The sequence below is a fragment of the Alosa sapidissima genome, chromosome 8, assembly GCF_018492685.1.
Source record: "Alosa sapidissima isolate fAloSap1 chromosome 8, fAloSap1.pri, whole genome shotgun sequence".
NCBI lineage: Eukaryota > Metazoa > Chordata > Actinopteri > Clupeiformes > Clupeidae > Alosa > Alosa sapidissima.
This window is the reverse complement of record NC_055964.1, coordinates 29,424,914-29,440,943: the sequence shown is the minus strand read 5'-3', so window position 1 is coordinate 29,440,943 and position 16,030 is coordinate 29,424,914. Positions and strand designations below refer to the sequence as shown.

General features: G+C 47.8%; 3 protein-coding genes across 5 annotated transcripts in view; 2 read left to right on the top strand and 1 right to left on the bottom strand.

Moving 5' to 3' along the window:
• Positions 1–16,030, bottom strand: part of LOC121714945 (tripartite motif-containing protein 16-like) — a 1,397,702-nt gene that overhangs the window by 1,170,398 nt on the left and 211,274 nt on the right. The gene's annotated exons all lie outside the window — the stretch shown is intronic.
• Positions 537–5,394, top strand: asb6 (ankyrin repeat and SOCS box containing 6). Of its 2 annotated transcripts, none has more exons than XM_042100230.1 (7): positions 537–618; positions 1,140–1,279; positions 1,513–1,685; positions 2,060–2,166; positions 3,171–3,279; positions 3,431–3,517; positions 3,771–5,394. In XM_042100230.1, exons 1-7 carry the CDS (start codon positions 586–588, stop codon positions 4,556–4,558), a joined length of 1,437 nt encoding a protein of 478 aa, XP_041956164.1. In that variant the 5' UTR covers positions 537–585; the 3' UTR covers positions 4,559–5,394. The 2 variants fall into 2 exon arrangements, with proteins under 2 accessions (XP_041956164.1, XP_041956165.1); XM_042100231.1 differs by lacking the exon at positions 537–618 and adding an exon at positions 625–1,046.
• On the top strand, positions 7,147–11,886 carry LOC121714952 (neurofilament light polypeptide-like). The gene is made up of 4 exons (XM_042100215.1): positions 7,147–8,229; positions 10,431–10,555; positions 10,814–11,199; positions 11,588–11,886. Exons 1-4 carry the CDS (start codon positions 7,225–7,227, stop codon positions 11,779–11,781), a joined length of 1,710 nt encoding a protein of 569 aa, XP_041956149.1. The 5' UTR covers positions 7,147–7,224; the 3' UTR covers positions 11,782–11,886.

Sequence of the window (16,030 nt, the reverse complement as noted above, 5' to 3'; positions counted from 1 at the left end):
CCATCTTGCGTTAAAAAACGGCTGCGCGTCGGGGTTCTGTTCTCCCTGTCCGGACTTATTTTCTGATAATTACCGGCGGACATTACATAATACATTATCCCTTACTTAATGAATACGAACGTTATCTCTCTATGAAAATCGTTTGGAACGTGCAATATGACGCACCAACATTGAATTAATTCAGTTCACCCTTTCAAAAAGTAACTGCATTTCTGGAACAGAAAATTGCAGAATAGGCCTACCGAAGTTTTCTAAAGTAGGCTTCAATCAATGCAGTACAATTATATGTTCGTGTCCAAATCATTGCATAGAGTAAAATGCAGTACTTTGAAAGCCTAATGCAGTTTTTTTTCTTGTGTAAAATTACATTTCCTAAACAACTATTTTCTCAACAAAAAAAAATGCAGTTTTGACACTTGATGTAGTACAGTTGTTTTTCATTTCGACAGCGCACAACTAGTGAATGAAACGTTTTGTTTTGTTTTATTTGATTTTCTCACAATAATATATGATGTATTCTTCTTCTGCTTCTACAGTGTTAGGTCCCCGGCAGAGACTGTCTGGAGTCGTAGAAGAAGAAAAAGCATGTGGGAAGGGCTACTTCCGGTTTTACATTGGGTGAGATGTTTTTTTTTATATATAATGTCATGTTTAGTATGGAACGAGACCTTGTTTTCTATTTCTGCTAACCGTTCTTCCTAGTGGACATATTTCCTTTGAAGTGGCATTGACGGGGTTGATCATGATGTTGAACATGATGTTACCGCCGTAGCTCTCGCCACTCGCCAGCTAGCCCAGCAGAAAACATAAAGCTAATACAGGTCGGTCGACTCCAATAATATAGGCTACTACTTCGACAGACAGTCGTCTTGCAACGGTAGTTAGCTTCTAGCCTACTCAACAAACATGAAATCGTGAAAGTAACCAACAGTCAGTCAGAGTGGGATTATCGACATAATAGAAGAGAATGGCGTGCAAGGTGTCAAAGTGACCTGCTAAATCACAAACATACAGCTGTGTTGATTGTTGAAGTAACGTTACGGACGGTACGTTGAATTTTTTGCCAGATGTTGTTGGAGGCTGATTGACACAAGACTAGCCCTAGATGGACTGTTGAGAGTTCTATTTGTTTCGTGCAGAGAGAAGAGACCGTGGGCCAGAGAGCAGAGATGCCTTTCCTACATGGCTTCAGGCGCATCGTGTACGAGTACCAGCCGCTGGTGGATTCTGTTCTGTGTGCAGTAGGACTGCAGGACGAGAACGGGGTCGATGCCGACAGGTGAGTTTTCTTGTTGCCATAAGTGTGTAGACGCAGACAGGTTAATTTACTTGGAGGGTTAGAATGGGCAACTCTACCGTGTTCATTAGGACTTGGCACCAGGGCGGCTTTCAACTGTAAGCTGAAAGAAACTAATGTTAGGGTGTACATTTGGATTTTAATTGATTGTGTGTGTGTGTGTGTGTGTGTGTGTGTGTGTGTGCGCGTGTCTGCACACGCGCATGCTTTTCCAGACTCTCTGCAGGGCAGGGTGTGTGTGAGCCGCTGGAAGAGGTTCTGAAGAGGGAGGCCCACTCTGCCGTGTTCGTGGAGGGCATCAGCTGCGCCCTGTTCAAGGTGGCGGAGCGGGGCCTGGTCGGAGCAGCCGAGGTTCTGCTGCGCCACGGAGCCGACCTTAACTTTGAGGGTAAGGCTGAAGGACCTGAGCGGTTCTAATTAGCAGTGGTTAAGGGCTTAATGGGTTCTAATGACAAGGGTTAAGGGCCTGAAGGGTTCTGATGTGGAGGGTTAAGGGCCTGGTGGGTTCTAATGAGGGTTAAGGGCCTGAATGGTTCTAATGAAGAGGGTTAAGGGCCTAATGGGTTCTAATGACAAGGGTTAAGGGCCTGAAAGGTTCTGATGTGGAGGGTTAAGGGCCTGGTGGGTTCTATTGAGGGTTAAGGGCCTGAAGGGTTCTAATGAAGAAGGTTAAGGTAGGGCTGCACAATAAATCGATTATGGAAATCAGAATTCGAACTGATGCAATAAGCATCCTCCCTGTCCTCTCCTCTCTCACTCCAGACCCTGTGTCCTACTATAATCCGCTCCACATAGCCGTGCTGAGAAACAGGCCCCTCATGGTGCGCATGCTGGTCCAGCATGGAGCCGACATCGACAAGAGAGACCGAGTGAGTCCTCACACAGACGTGTGTGTGTGTCTGTGTGCGTGTGTGTCTGCGTGTGTGTGTGGGCATGTATGTATGCAACATACATAAGAGAGACTGAATGAGTCCTCACACAGGGCCCTCCCTCACCCTACTCACTCTTGGAGTGTGTGTGTGTTTGAGAGCGATTGGGCTCAGGCTGTGTGTGTGTGTGACCCCACCCTCAGTGGGCTCTGGTAGTGTGGTTTTGCATGTGTGTGTGTGTTTCAGTGTGACCACACCCTCAGTGGGGTGTGTGTGTGTGTGTGTGTATGTGTGTCTTTGTGTCTGTGTCAATGTGACACCCTTAGTGGGCTCTGGTAGTGTGGTTTTGCGCGTGTGTGTGTGTCTGTGCCTGTGTCTATCAATGTGACAACACCCTTAGTGGGCTCTGGGAGTGTGTATTTGCATGTGTGTGTGTTCAGTGTGACCACACCCTCAGTGGGCTGTGTGTGTGTGTGTGTGTGTGGGACTATACCCAGGCCCGTGGCACCTTGGTTTAGATCTTGAACCAGAAAATAGTTGTTTTCCTGTGAACCGGAGTGGGCATGTCACTTTACTGTTCAGAGGGGAGTTTTCCGTCCATATCAACTGTTGCCATGAGTACACTGCAGACGTTAACTAGCATTTTAAAAATCTAATTTCTGCCGTTTTTACGGGGCAACTGTTCATATCATTCTCCCGTTTATGCATCTCATTAACTTTTGTTTTGCATGCAACACCCATTGTTGATGATGCATCCATGGTTCGGTTCTAAACTGGTGGAAATGTGGGCTGGTTCACTAGATACCACCGAGCTTCAAAGAGTTCTGAACAGAACCGGTTCAAGAACGTTCAAAAACGCCCTCTGAGACTCATTAGACTAGTTCTGAACTGTGAATTGTGTGTCATTGTACATTAGTGTGTGTGTTGTTATTATTATAATTTATATAATTTATAATTGACTATTATGTTGTGTGTGTATTTCTATTTGTGTGTGTGTGTGTCAGATTCATGAGAGTAGCCCCCTAGACCTGGCATGCGAGGAAGCCGACAGGCTGCCGTGTCTGCGCACGCTGCTGGCGTTGGGAGCCAACGTCAATGCCCACGACAAGAACGGTGAGTCCGTGAAATCACTGACCAGAAAACATCCTCGTCACTCTGCCTGACCTCTCCCCTCCACTCTATACAGTGTATTGCAGTACTGCAGTAGTATTGTGTCCTGGTTTGGATAGCCTGCACTAATGATCATGCGTGTCTTTCCTCTCAGGTAAAACAGCTCTGCTCCATGCCCTGGCCAGCAGTGATGGACTCACGGTGAACAACACGGAAAACATCAGACTGCTGCTTGAAGGAGGTACTGCTCTCTCTTGAACTTCCCCTTGGGGATCAATAACGTATCCATCCATCCATCCATCCATCCATCCATCCATCCATGCATGCTCATGTGTCCGGGTGAAGGGTTGGGCTTATGTCCTGTACATGGCTGTCTCTCTCTCTCTCTCTCTCTCTCTCTCTCTCTCTCTCTCTCTCTCTCTCTCTCTCTCTCTCTCTCTCTCTCTCACACTATCTGTCTCCCTCCCTGTGTGTGTGTGTGATCAATCGATCAGGTGCCAGTGTGCATGCGCGCACCAGCGATGAGGAGACAGTGATGTCGTCTCTGGTGTTCCTGGTGAAGGAGGCGCTGGACGGGTCCGAGGAGGACGCTGCACAGATCGGCCAGTTCTGCCTGCGTGTCACCGAGCTGCTGCTGGACCACGGTGCTGACCCCAGCTGCAGCTGGACCCCCGGGGAGCCAGGGGGCGCTGGAGAGCAGCAGCAACAGGAGGAGCAGGAGGAGGCCGAGCCCTCCCTCACGCAGACATGCCTGGAGCACTTTGACCTGCTGTTCCCGCTCGCGCTGCTGCTGCTGCAGAGGGGCGTCGCCCTGCAGTGCCCGCTCCACGGTGCCACTTGCTGGTCCGGGCGCCAGCTGCTGCTCGGGCGCCTTGAGGCGGCGTTGCGGGAGAGCACTGGCGCAGCGGGGACTGCCGACCTGCTGGCCCAGGCCGAGGCCCTGCTGGAGCTGGCTCAGGCCTGCTGTCCCCTGCCCGCACCTCTGGAGCCCCCCCACACTCACACCACCACGCCTCCAGGGCGCCCCGAGACTCACCCCCAGGCCCCCCACGCGGCCGTGCTGGAGCTCCGAGCCTGGCTGCGGGAGCAGGAGTCGCGGCCTCCTCCCCTGCGTCTGCTCTGCCGGAGGCTGCTGCGCCACTGCCTGCTGCCAGGGCCCCTGGGGCCCAAAGTCCAGCAGCTGCCGCTTCCTGACCGCCTCAAAGACTTCCTGCTTCCTGAGAGCAGCATGCAGCGCTGGCCGGGGTGGGACCGCTGCCGACCCAGCCACCCCCCTCGCTGAGGACTCGCCTCCAGACACCACTACGGTAGCCTGAGAGGACCAATCAGAGCTACTGCTGTGAACCCTCAGCGTGATGTGATAAGAGCCAGTGGCTGGTAGTCAGTCGGTGAGGGGACCTGTGGCTGTCACAGCTTCAGCATGGACTTGATTTAACTGGCTCAAGCTGTGTCTGTGACTGTGTGAGACTGTCCAACCGTGTGAGACTGTGTCAAACTGTGTCCAACTGCATCAGACTGCGTGGCTCTTATTGTTCTAGACTGCGTGGCCATTATAATGCTGGTGTACTGTTTATTTACCAGTTCTTGTTTACAGCCACAATCAATCAGACCTATTTATCTGCACTGCCACCCCTGCATTGCTCCTCTGGCCAATCTGCCCCAGTGCTAAGTGTCGATGCTGATCAGTGGAGGATGCCTTGCCTCTCTCTGCTCCTCAGCCTTTGTGTGTGTGTGTGTGTGTGTGTGTGTGTGTGTGTGTGTGTGTGCGTGCGTGCGTGTAAGACGTGCCTTACAGAACCTCAGGAGAGGTTCATATTGTCTGATCCAATGTTTGAGGTGTCTTTGATTGATAAATTAACGTGCCTGAGTTGTTATTCCTATTAGCCTTTGCAGCTATCTGTGATGTCTCTGAACTCCTTATGCAGTGAGCCACACACATACGCTAACACAGTCACACACTCTCACACACACACACACACACACACTGACGTCTTTATGACACCAGTGGTCTGGTGAATTTGGCTCGTTGCTGTGGAAACCGAATGATGTGCCAGCTTCATGTTGTGGAACGTGTCAGAGGTGTTTTGCTCTGTGAAATAAAAGCTTCATGCTGCAGCATCTCATGTGTTTTACTGTGAACTACGTACTATCAGCCAAGTATACTCGGGGTGGTCTGAAGGACATCATGAGTTACACTGCTAGGTGATGCTACCAGTCAAGTATACTCAAAGGTGTGGAGCTGAAGGCACTGGGACTGTTACAGTTACAATTACAGTACCACTCATCACCACTAGGGGGAAGTATACTCAAGCTCCAGATGCTTTGGTGCAACAGAGAGACAGATATCATGAAATTGCAATGGTACATGTGTTACAATGTTCAGAAGTTTACGCATAAGATACGCTCTGTTATTGAAGCGAATACAGGAAACACTTTCATTAAAGCTTACACATACAGGAAGTGCTTTCTCAGTAAAACGTAAATATACAGGAAGTGTTTTCTCATTAAAGCAATCACATACATGAAATGTTTTCTCATTAAAGCAATCATACATTACGTGTTTTCTCATTAAAGCAATCACATACAGGAAGTGTTTTCTCATTAAAGCAATCACATACATGAAGCGCTTTCATTAAAACAAATACATACAAGAAGTGTTTTCTCATGGTTTAGTATGTATAGATAAGAGGGTATGTGTAACTGTTCTGCCTGTGGTGTGTGTGTGTGCCCCCACGGCATGAGCCATGTTTCCAATAGGAACACTGGGCCTGTAGTCTGTGGTCTGCAGATCATTTTCACACACAAGGAGACTGATGTGATGTAGGCTTAGCAAATACATTTTTACTAAGGAGCAGTGGACTCCTTAGGTCCTGGGTCTTTGGATGCGATTTCATATAGACTTCAGCAATAAATAAAAAAGCACTCTCATGAGTGTGCTCTTAAGTGATTTATTGGAAGCGTATCAAAGAAGGGCGCGTTTCGGCACTATGCCATCGTCCACCTATGCAGACAACGAGAAAGGCTGTGCTTTGGAAAAAAAGTTCTTGCTGGGCCATGTGAGGACAGCTGGTTAAGCACCTGGGTGGTCGAAGTGAAGTGCCTGCTAGCCCCTGGGTGGACCAGGGAAGAGGGAACATAAACCGGCTGGGTTGGTCATCAGGGTTACCTAGCGCAGACCTGAGGAAGTCCTGCAGGGATATTGAGACTCAATTAACCTCTTTCAACATAGACAAAATATCAATCTGTACAGATACAATCTGTACGTATATTAATAAATAGACTCTTCACAAATATGCCCGGAAGTAAGGCATAGGAATGTAGGAATATCCCTGGACAGCAAATATTTTTTTTTTGGGGGGGGGGGGGGCGAACAGTGATCTATCCCTGTGGCCAGTGTCCGCCTCTGCTCTGATGCTGCGGAGGCTCCGGAAGTCTGATCTGAGCTGTGCTGAGCAGGAGGACTCCTGAGGGGGAGGAATCGTGCTGAGCGCTGCTACTGAGCCATCAGCGCAGGACAGCGCATTACTCAAACTCTCTCCCGAGTCCAAATGCTCCTTCTCTGTACTCACTGACCTCATCTTTATGGCCTCCCTCACTCTCTCCTCTCTGTTTCTTTCTCTCCTCCCTCCCTCTCTCCCTCCCATCCTCAACTGTCCTTCCCTCCCTCTCTTTCTCCCTCTCTCTCTTTCTTTCCCTCCCTCTGTCTCTCCCTCTCCCTCCCTCCCTCCCTGCTCTCTGGCTGGTCTCCTGATGATGATAAGAGTCTGTAAAGACCCCTCCCTGCGTCAGTCTCCTCCCAACTGCAGCTATAAAAGGGACCTGCACTGCAGCTCTGAAGGCACAGACCCCCTCAACATCTGTCTGTGTTCATCTCTCTCTGCTCTTTTCTCCCTTTCTGGTGTCAGTCATCTCTCTGGTCTCCCGCACGGCTGATCTCCCGACGCTGTCATGGCTTCTTTGGGCTTCGACCCCTTCTTCCCCTCCTCCCACCGCCGCAGGGTGGTGCTGCACAGCAGCGGTGGCAGCGGTGGCTACGGGGGTCCGTCTCGCTCCCGCTCCGTCTTCACCTCCTACTCCACCCCCCACTACGCGCTGACCGCGTCGTCGGGCCGCGAGCTGGACCTGGGCCAGGCGGCGCAGGTGAGCTCGGAGCTGAAGGCCGTGCGCACAGCCGAGAAGGCGCAGCTGCAGGAGCTGAACGACCGCTTCGCTGGCTTCATCGAGCGCGTGCACCACCTGGAGCAGCAGAACCGCGCGCTGGAGGCCCAGCTGCAGGCGCTCCGACAGCGCCATGGTGAGCCCACCTGCCTGCGCTCCATCTACGAGCAGGAGGTGCGTGCGCTGCGCGCGGCCGTGGAGCAGGCGCGGGAGGAGCGTCAGGCCGCGCAGGAGCGCCGTCGGCAGCTGGAGGAGGCCCTGAGGGCGCTGCAGGGCCGCTATGAGGACGAGGTTCTGACGCGCCAGGAGTCCGAGGGCCGGCTGGTGGAGGCGCGTAAGGGGGCGGAGGAGGCGGCGCTGGGCCGAGCCGAGGAGGAGAAGCGTCTGGACATGCTGCTGGACGAGATGGCCTTCCTCAAGCGGCTGCACGAGGGCGAGATCACCGAGCTGCAGGCCCAGCTCCGCTACAGCTCCCAGGTCTCCGTGGAGACAGAGGTGGCCAAGCCGGACCTCTCGGTCGCGCTGCGTGACATCAGGGGCCAGTACGAACGCCTGGCGCAGCAGAACATGCAGTCCGCCGAGGAGTGGTTCCGCTCAAAGGTCAGCACTATGGCCGAGACCACGGCCCGCCACTCCGATGACATCCGTCTGGCCCGCGATGAGGCGGGTGAGTTCCGACGCCTGCTGAAAGCCCGCGACCTGGAGATTCAGGCGTGCCAGAGCCTCAACCACGCACTGGAGCAGCATCTGCAGGAGGCCGAGGACAGACAGAGCGCCGAGGTCACCAACATGCAGGTAAGAACAGACAAGGACATGCCAGCACGCAGATATGAACCGCCAGAGACATGCTAATGTGCAGCCAGGAAATGATAAACATGCTAACATGTGATGTGCAGATAAGGATCACTGCAGACATGCCAACTTGAGTTGAGTCGTGGATCTGCTCGAGGTTTCTTCCTATAAGTATCTCTAATTCTAGGGAGTTTTTCCTCGCCCCTGTTACCCATGGGCCTCTCTCTCTTTCTTTTATTTTCTTCTTTTCTTTCCTTTTTCTCTGATTGCCTACATTCTGTAAAGCGCCATGATACATGTGTAATGTTTTGGCGCTCTATAAGCACAATACATTAAATTAAATTAAATTAAATTAACTTCCAGGTATAGGGACCACTAGAGCCACATGATAACTATGATAGACATGCCAGCATACAGGTGGGGAAAGAGTGGCAGACTGCAGAGAGTTGGGAATGACTACTGAGCAGTACTTGAGTTGAGGGGGGATGAGGGGGGATGGCATCCCCCTTTGAAATAAAGATGGTCAAAATCATCCCCCTTCTAAAACGGCCATCCCCCCTTCCCATCCCGTTATTTTATCAATGAATGTGGAAATATTACCACTATTTCAACATTTAGTTTTTGCGAATATTGAATTATCCAAAAAACCCTAACTTGACGGTAGGCTACGGTAGGCTTGACTGTCTACTCAACAAAACCTAATGCCATTGTTTTGATGAATTCGCAATAGATATACACTACCAGTCAAACGTTTGCAGACACTTAGACATTTCTATTCCACTCCATAGACAGAATACCAGCTGAGATCATTTGCATTGTTTATCTTAATCAGGGCAGCCGTTTTCAGTTTACATTATGTGCTTACATAATTGCAAAAGGGTTCTGGACTGTTGTAGAATGAAATGGCTGATCTTTAATGCAATATCTACGTACATTGCCCATTATCAGCAACCATTCATCCAGTGTTGCAAAGGCACATTCTGTTTACTAATCTGATATCATTTTAAAAGGCTAACTGAGAAAACATTGGAGAATATTTGTTCTTAAACAATAGTCAAAAGGGTACATCACTGGACTCCCACCATATGCGCTGTCATCAGCACAAATGATCTGTCCCTAAACGTTAAATCCAATCCCCCCCTCCTGAATTTTTTTTACAACTCGAGTAGCCTACTGCTACTGTGAGTGTGTGTGTTTGTGTGTGTGTGTGTGTGTTATTTTAGGTTATTCTTGCTCAGATGTTCAGCATAGCCTACTGTAGGCCTATGTCCGATTTATTTTCGGACATACAGTATTCTTGCTCAGATGTTCAGCATCACCGATGGAATACATGAATGTCCACACGTACGGGCATTGCTATGAGACGTCTTCCTAGATCATCTGACAAAGATAACGAATTCCCTCCACTGACAATCTATATCTTCATACAGAATATCGTCCGGGTAGGCTATATATATTTTCTGGCGGTCTCTAAAACCCCTCGCCCTGCGAAGAGAGTCCCTCACTATTTGCGCTCCAATGTCGTATGGATCATCCAGGTACGCCGACGTGTCTCGGGAGAAATTGTTAGTGGAGGTGTGGTTAACGGAAACCTCGGGTTAACCAAGAACATAATCTGGTCGGAGCAGGTTTGAGATGCATCGTAAATTGCCATGGCAGCTAGGGTTTAATCCCGGGAGACGGGATTCCCGGGAAATCTGATCAAAACTATTTCCCGATTCCCGGGAAATGTTATGACGGGAAACGGGAAATGAAAGTAAAAACAAATTCCAGTGCGCTCCTATTGGAGTGCGCGTCTATTGTTGTCTTACGGTAATGTTGCATTCAGTAGCCTACGCAGCAGTATCTACCGCCTAATCCAATCCCCCCTCCTGAATTTTTTTTACACCTCGAGTACTGCTACTGTGAGTGTGTGTGTGTGTGTGTGTGTTTGTGTGTATGTGTGTGTGTATGTGTGTGTGTGTGTGTGCGTGTTTATGTGTGTGTGTGTGTGTGTGTGTGCGTGTGTGTGCGTGCGTGTGTGTGTGTGTGTGTGTGTTTGTGTGTGTGTGATATTGGGGGACTTCAGAGGTCAGCTCAGTGCAGGACGAGTTCTGCATCTTGTTTACTTTATTGTTACTTTATCTCTCTGTTTTGTCATATTTGTCCATCTTTCTCTCCTTCTCCATCTCTGTCCATCCTCGTCCCCTCTGTGTCCCCACCAGGACGTGATTGCCCAGCTGGAAGATGAGCTGAGGAGCATGAAGAACGAGATGGCACGCTACCTGAAGGAATATCAGGACCTGCTCAACGTCAAGATGGCTCTGGACATCGAGATCGCCGCCTACAGGTCAGTCATGCGCAACACAGGCAGTCCCATACAGGGTGGTAAACACCAGTGCAAGGTCCATCAGGACAGAAACTCTTTGTGTTTAGTTGAGTTTCTGATAACAACCAGTGAAAAACTCACAAGCTCTGTGAACTTGTTTGTGAGAATGTTCTAAATCTGAACGTTCTCTCTCTCTCCCTCTCTCTTTCTCTCCTACATACACTCTTTCTCTCTCTCTCTCTCTCTCTCTCTCTCCCTCTCTCTCTCTCTGTCCTACAGGAAGCTGCTGGAGGGGGAGGAGACACGCTTCAATGTGGGTGGAGTCGGGGGCATGTCCAGCGTCTTCTCACACACCATCTCATCCACACCCTCCTTTGGCCGGCCCGTCTTCTCCGTGCAGGCCAGCCTGAGCTCTGGCGCCCCCTACCTGCTGGGAACGCGCCTCCTCAGCTCCTCTCTCTTCAGCGACGACCTGATAACCTCCAGCCGGGCTCAACAGGCCGAGGCCAGCCCAGCGAAGGAGGAGGAGGAGGAGGAAGAAGAGGAGGAGAAGGAGGAGGAAGAGAAGGGAGGAGATGAGGGAGAAGGTGATGAAGACGAAAAAGAGGAAGAGGAGGGAGAGGGTGAGGAAGAGGCACAGGAAGTGAAGGAGGGAGAAGGAGAGGGTGAGTGACAAAATCTCATGTGCATCACACGAGTGATCCTCTCATACCTCAGACATCATCTACGAGTGTTATATTCACAGATCTCATATATTCATCTACGAGTGCTTTATTCACATATCTCATACACTGATCTACATGCTTTATTCACATATCTCATACACTTATCTATGACCTCATACATTAAACATGTAATTAGACCTCATACATTAAACATGTAAATTCCCTCACAGCACCAAAAGTCTCATCATGTTCTGTGTTTATATTTATGAGTGAACAAACAAACAAATATCATCATGAGACCCCATCCATGTTAAGTCTGAGAGTTCCATGAGATGATATGACATGGAATGACTGGGTTTAAAGCACTTTGTGTTTCTTTCCCCAACAGAGGACGCAGGTGGTGAGGAAGAGGAGGCAGGAGAAGAGGAGGAAGATGCTGAAGGAGGAGAAGAGGGAGAGAAGGAGGGAGGAGAGGAGGAAGAGGGAGGAGATGAAGAAGAGGAGGAGGAGAAAGGAGAGGACAAGAAGAGTCCAGAGGAGGAGAAGAAGAGTGAAGCAGAAACTAAACCAAAGAAAAAGTAGACCAGATGCATCCAGACCCACGGTGCTAAGTGACTTTAATGAATGGCATCTCAACACATCTCTCCTAAACACTCGCGTGCACACACACACACACATGCACACAAAAATACACATACTCACAGACACACACACACACTGCTGTCATCATTATGAATGTCCAACTCCAAATGCAAACCAACATTGTGGCTGTAAGCAAGAACCCTACCAGGAGCTGGTGCTGAGTGTATGCATGGACCTCCAGTGTGTGTTTGTGTGTGATGGTTTCATTTGTCTACGCAACAACTGTTAGCTGTGAGTAAGAGTGTGACTGCTTGTTCTGTGTGTAAAGAGGCTGAGCAATCCCCCAGGCAATGCAGTTAGCTTACGAGTTTGGAGCCAAAACCTGCCTGTAACCTTAACACAAGTGTGCTTAAAACATGATCCAAATGCCTTAGAATCCTTCAGAGAGGGACCATGATGATGTACAAATAAAGTCTTAAACTGCTTCACTTCACTTTGGTCCAAGTGTCATTATGAATGAATGAAGTGAGTCAGTTCACTAGTTCGTCCATTGAATTGCTTTACACTGAGTACTGAGAATAAGCATATTTCGCTTGGAAGCAGGCCGTGGTCGTGGGATTGCAATAATGGAGTTCACATGCTAGTGATGTCTGCTGACACCCCCTATAGATAAGGGGTAATATGAGCTGATATCCCCTATAGATAAGGGGTAATATGAGCTGATATCCCCTATAGATAAGGGGTAATATGAGCTGATATCCCCTATAGATAAGGGGTGATATGAGCTGATATCCCCTATATATAAGGGGTAATATGCCTATAGATAAGGGGTAATATGAGCTGATATCCCCTATAGATAAGGGGTAATATGAGCTGATCCCCTCTAGATAAGGGGTAATATGAGCTTCGAGCTAATAGGGAAATGGAGAAAGGGAGACGGCTTTGCAACTCCAGAGCTTGATGTAGTGAGCAGGTAAGGAGGGTTTAATGATCTCCTACAAATGGAAGTTGGCTGAGTGATGGCTGTCAATCAAACCTAAGGGCTCCTCCTGAACTTTGTATATAAAACATAATTTGGTGTTATGGCATGTGACTCTCAAGGCTAAACACTGACATTACTTCAAAGATAAACTGGTTGCCTCAAAAAGCTAAACTTAAAAAGACAAATTATAAAGACCAAATACCATATTTGGAAAAGAATAGTTGTTTGAATAGCTTATTTGGGTTGGCTAATGTACATTATGAATAAGCCCATATAACAATATAAAGTTGGTTAGTTAGCAAGCTAATTATGCTAACATTGAATGTTAGCTACCAGGCAAGTTTGTTGTCAACATCAGGAAATTGAGGGCGAATTAGTTTGATGGAACTGTGTTCAGCTGAATCTCATCTGATTTTAAAATGAATGTGTAATGTGTAACTGCTAGTGATTTCTCCCATTGACTCCCACTGCGTGCTGTTAAAATCTCCTGGAACCTAAAGCGAACAAGAGCACGTAAGCCAGACCGGACTTCAAATCACGTGTGCATCTGAGTTTAACACGCACACAACGGAGAGGGAGAGAGAGGGGAGTGGTGCGTGTGTGCCTGAAGCGCATTCAAGACAGAGAGCATCCTGGTCTGTTTTGCTAAATCAACCAATCAGTTTTCAGTGTAGGAAGGCTTATATCTCTTATTAACTTAATTAATCAGTCAGTGTATCTAGGAACAGGAGCGTTATGGCAGAGTCAGTGCCCCTCAAAAAGGAACATTTAAGACCCATTTCACATCAGACTACACAAAAGTGTACCCAATTGTTTCATAAGAGTAGAACATAAGTCTTGCACACTGCACTGTTTGTAACAGTGACTTTAGCATTGCTCACGGCGGGTTAAATGATTGCAAAAGACTTGTTGAGGTGAGTTTAACAAGTGTAATTTAATTTGAATATTACTCAGGCCTATACTAGATGGCTAGTTGCCAAGGCTACATGAAAAGGCCAAACTACCAAAATCTAAATATTTTACTATCACAATTTCTATCAATAGGCCTTCCTTATTTGGTGTACTGACTAGACATTATCGAACAAACATCTGAATTTCAGTATCTAAGTAGGTTAGGTTGGGATGTCTGCTATACATTGTTGACATTACTGTTAAAATGCACTTCCAGTATAGTGAGTATCGGCAAAACCGTTTATCATTTTTATGTTGAGGTGGTGGGGGTGTTGTCGGCAGCTGCTAAAAGTAACTAATAAAGTAACATGTAATCGAACTTAGTTACTTTTAAAATCAAGTAATCAGTAAAGTAACTAAGTTACTTTTTAAAGGAGTAATCAGTAATCAGATTACTTTTTTAAGGTAACTGTGGCAACACTGTAAGTGACATAAAATATTTTAGCCTAAAAAACGTGTGGCATCGCTTAGAGCACAAAGTGTCCTTTAAATTAACTACAAAGTGGCCTTAAAATAAATGTCATGTATCAACAATAACACCTGTGTATGGTATCTGCCATTACTTGTTGGGGCAGCTGTGGCCTACTGGTTAGCGCTTCGTACCTGTAACCGGAGGGTTGCCAGTTCAAACCCCGACCAGTAGGCACGGCTGAAGTGCCCTTGAGCAAGGCACCAAACCAGGCTCGGACTGGTAATCTGTACAACCGGGCAAATGCTCGGTGGGCCGGTGACCTCCGGGGGATTTAAAAAAAAAAAAAAAAAAAAGTTATTTAGCCTATTTGCGGCCCGTCATGTAGACCTAGGCCTAGCCTATAAATGCAGTTTCATCCATTTGGATTGGTGGGTGACAGGTCAATCATTTTAGCCTCTTCATGACAGGTTCAGTGTGTGTTACGATCGCGCCCCCCTGCCCCACCCCTCAAGTGGATTTGTCCAAGCAGCCGCTTGGTTTGTGGGGAAATATAGATTAGTCCATGCTGGTATTCTAGGCTCTATAAGTGCCCTCCGCTGGCTGGTGTTCACATCATCGCAGTTTAACCGTAAACAGCAATCAGAGGTGTCTAGTTTTATTCCATAAATATATTGTTTTTATAGACGTTAGTTGCACGCGCTACCAAGAGCTTCCATTTACTGCACCATGTAGGCTACTGTAGTGCGGTTTGTCTGTCAACATAAAAAAAAACTCCGGGTAGCCTACAATTTTCGCACAATTTGGTGTAAAAGTGTAGCACAGGTTAAAGAAAACCTATTCATGTTTGGACTCAAAAGGAACTTCAAAGTATTTCTCATATAGTAGCCTTTTAGCTCACAACGACAGTGAAAGTGAAACTTGGAAAGTGGAAGTCTCTCCACCGAGTGTTACATTAGATGCACAATCAATCGCGAGTCGATGCACGTAAAAAGTATCAACTGGTAGGTTAGTAACGAAGGTAGCCTAATTTTGCAAAATGTGATGACGGCACACAAACTTGGGCAAAAACGTTTAGTATACACTTGTGGTGATAGCCTACAGTTAATGTGAATCGCTGACTATAACCAAATAGGCATAAAGGCTGTAGTTGTGTTTCTACAACATGTTGGCACAAATCGTAATTTCTGTCAACTATGACGATCTCCATGCATGTTCAGTAGCCTATATTTTTCATTTAGTCAAGCAGTGACATGTGGTTTAATGTATGGGGTAACATGACGTGAGACAGACAGAAGATGAGCATATCTTTAGTAGCCTATCCCTGAATCCTGTCCCTCTCAAATCACTTTAAAATGGTGTGATTAGCAACCAGAATTGAAAAAAAAAAATCCCGGAGAGACCCCCCGGACCCCCGTGTTATTGTGATTATAATAACCTATAGGTCCAAATCTAAATGTTTGGGTTCAGTTTATGAAGTGTTGCATGATACTGTGTGTTTGTTATTTATGGGGGGGAATCAGGGGGGATTTTGGTATCGGTGGGCTTGTGTGTGTGTGTGTAGGCTATGTGTGTGTGTGTTTGGGGGGGGGGGGGTTCGGTCCAGTGGTGGGCCGGTCCAGGAGAAAATTGTCAGGGCCGAACTTTGTTCCCAGTCCGACCCTGCACCAAACCCCTCACTGCTCCCCCCAGTGCCACTGTTGTTGCAGGCAGCTCACTGTGCCGGGATTAGTGTGTGCTTCACCTCACTGTGTGTTCACTGTGTGCTGAGTGTGTTTCACTAATTCACGGATTGGGATAAATGCAGAGACCAAATTTCCCTCACGGGATCAAAAGAGTATATGAACTTATACTTATATACTTGTTTCTGGTTAGATCAGGTAAGTAAAACATCACAGTATCACATT

Bases quoted from the DNA above. Each gene is read 5' to 3' on its own strand.
- asb6 (XM_042100230.1), top strand. From the start codon at position 586: ATGTGGGAAGGGCTACTTCCGGTTTTACATTGG. The intron at 1,686-2,059 runs GTAAGGCTGAAG...CTCTCACTCCAG, and splicing joins AGCCGACCTTAACTTTGAGG to ACCCTGTGTCCTACTATAAT. The intron at 2,167-3,170 runs GTGAGTCCTCAC...TGTGTGTGTCAG, and splicing joins ACATCGACAAGAGAGACCGA to ATTCATGAGAGTAGCCCCCT.
- LOC121714952 (XM_042100215.1), top strand. From the start codon at position 7,225: ATGGCTTCTTTGGGCTTCGACCCCTTCTTCCCCTCCTCCCACCGCCGC. The intron at 8,230-10,430 runs GTAAGAACAGAC...TGTCCCCACCAG, and splicing joins CCGAGGTCACCAACATGCAG to GACGTGATTGCCCAGCTGGA. The intron at 11,200-11,587 runs GTGAGTGACAAA...TTTCCCCAACAG, and splicing joins GAAGGAGGGAGAAGGAGAGG to AGGACGCAGGTGGTGAGGAA.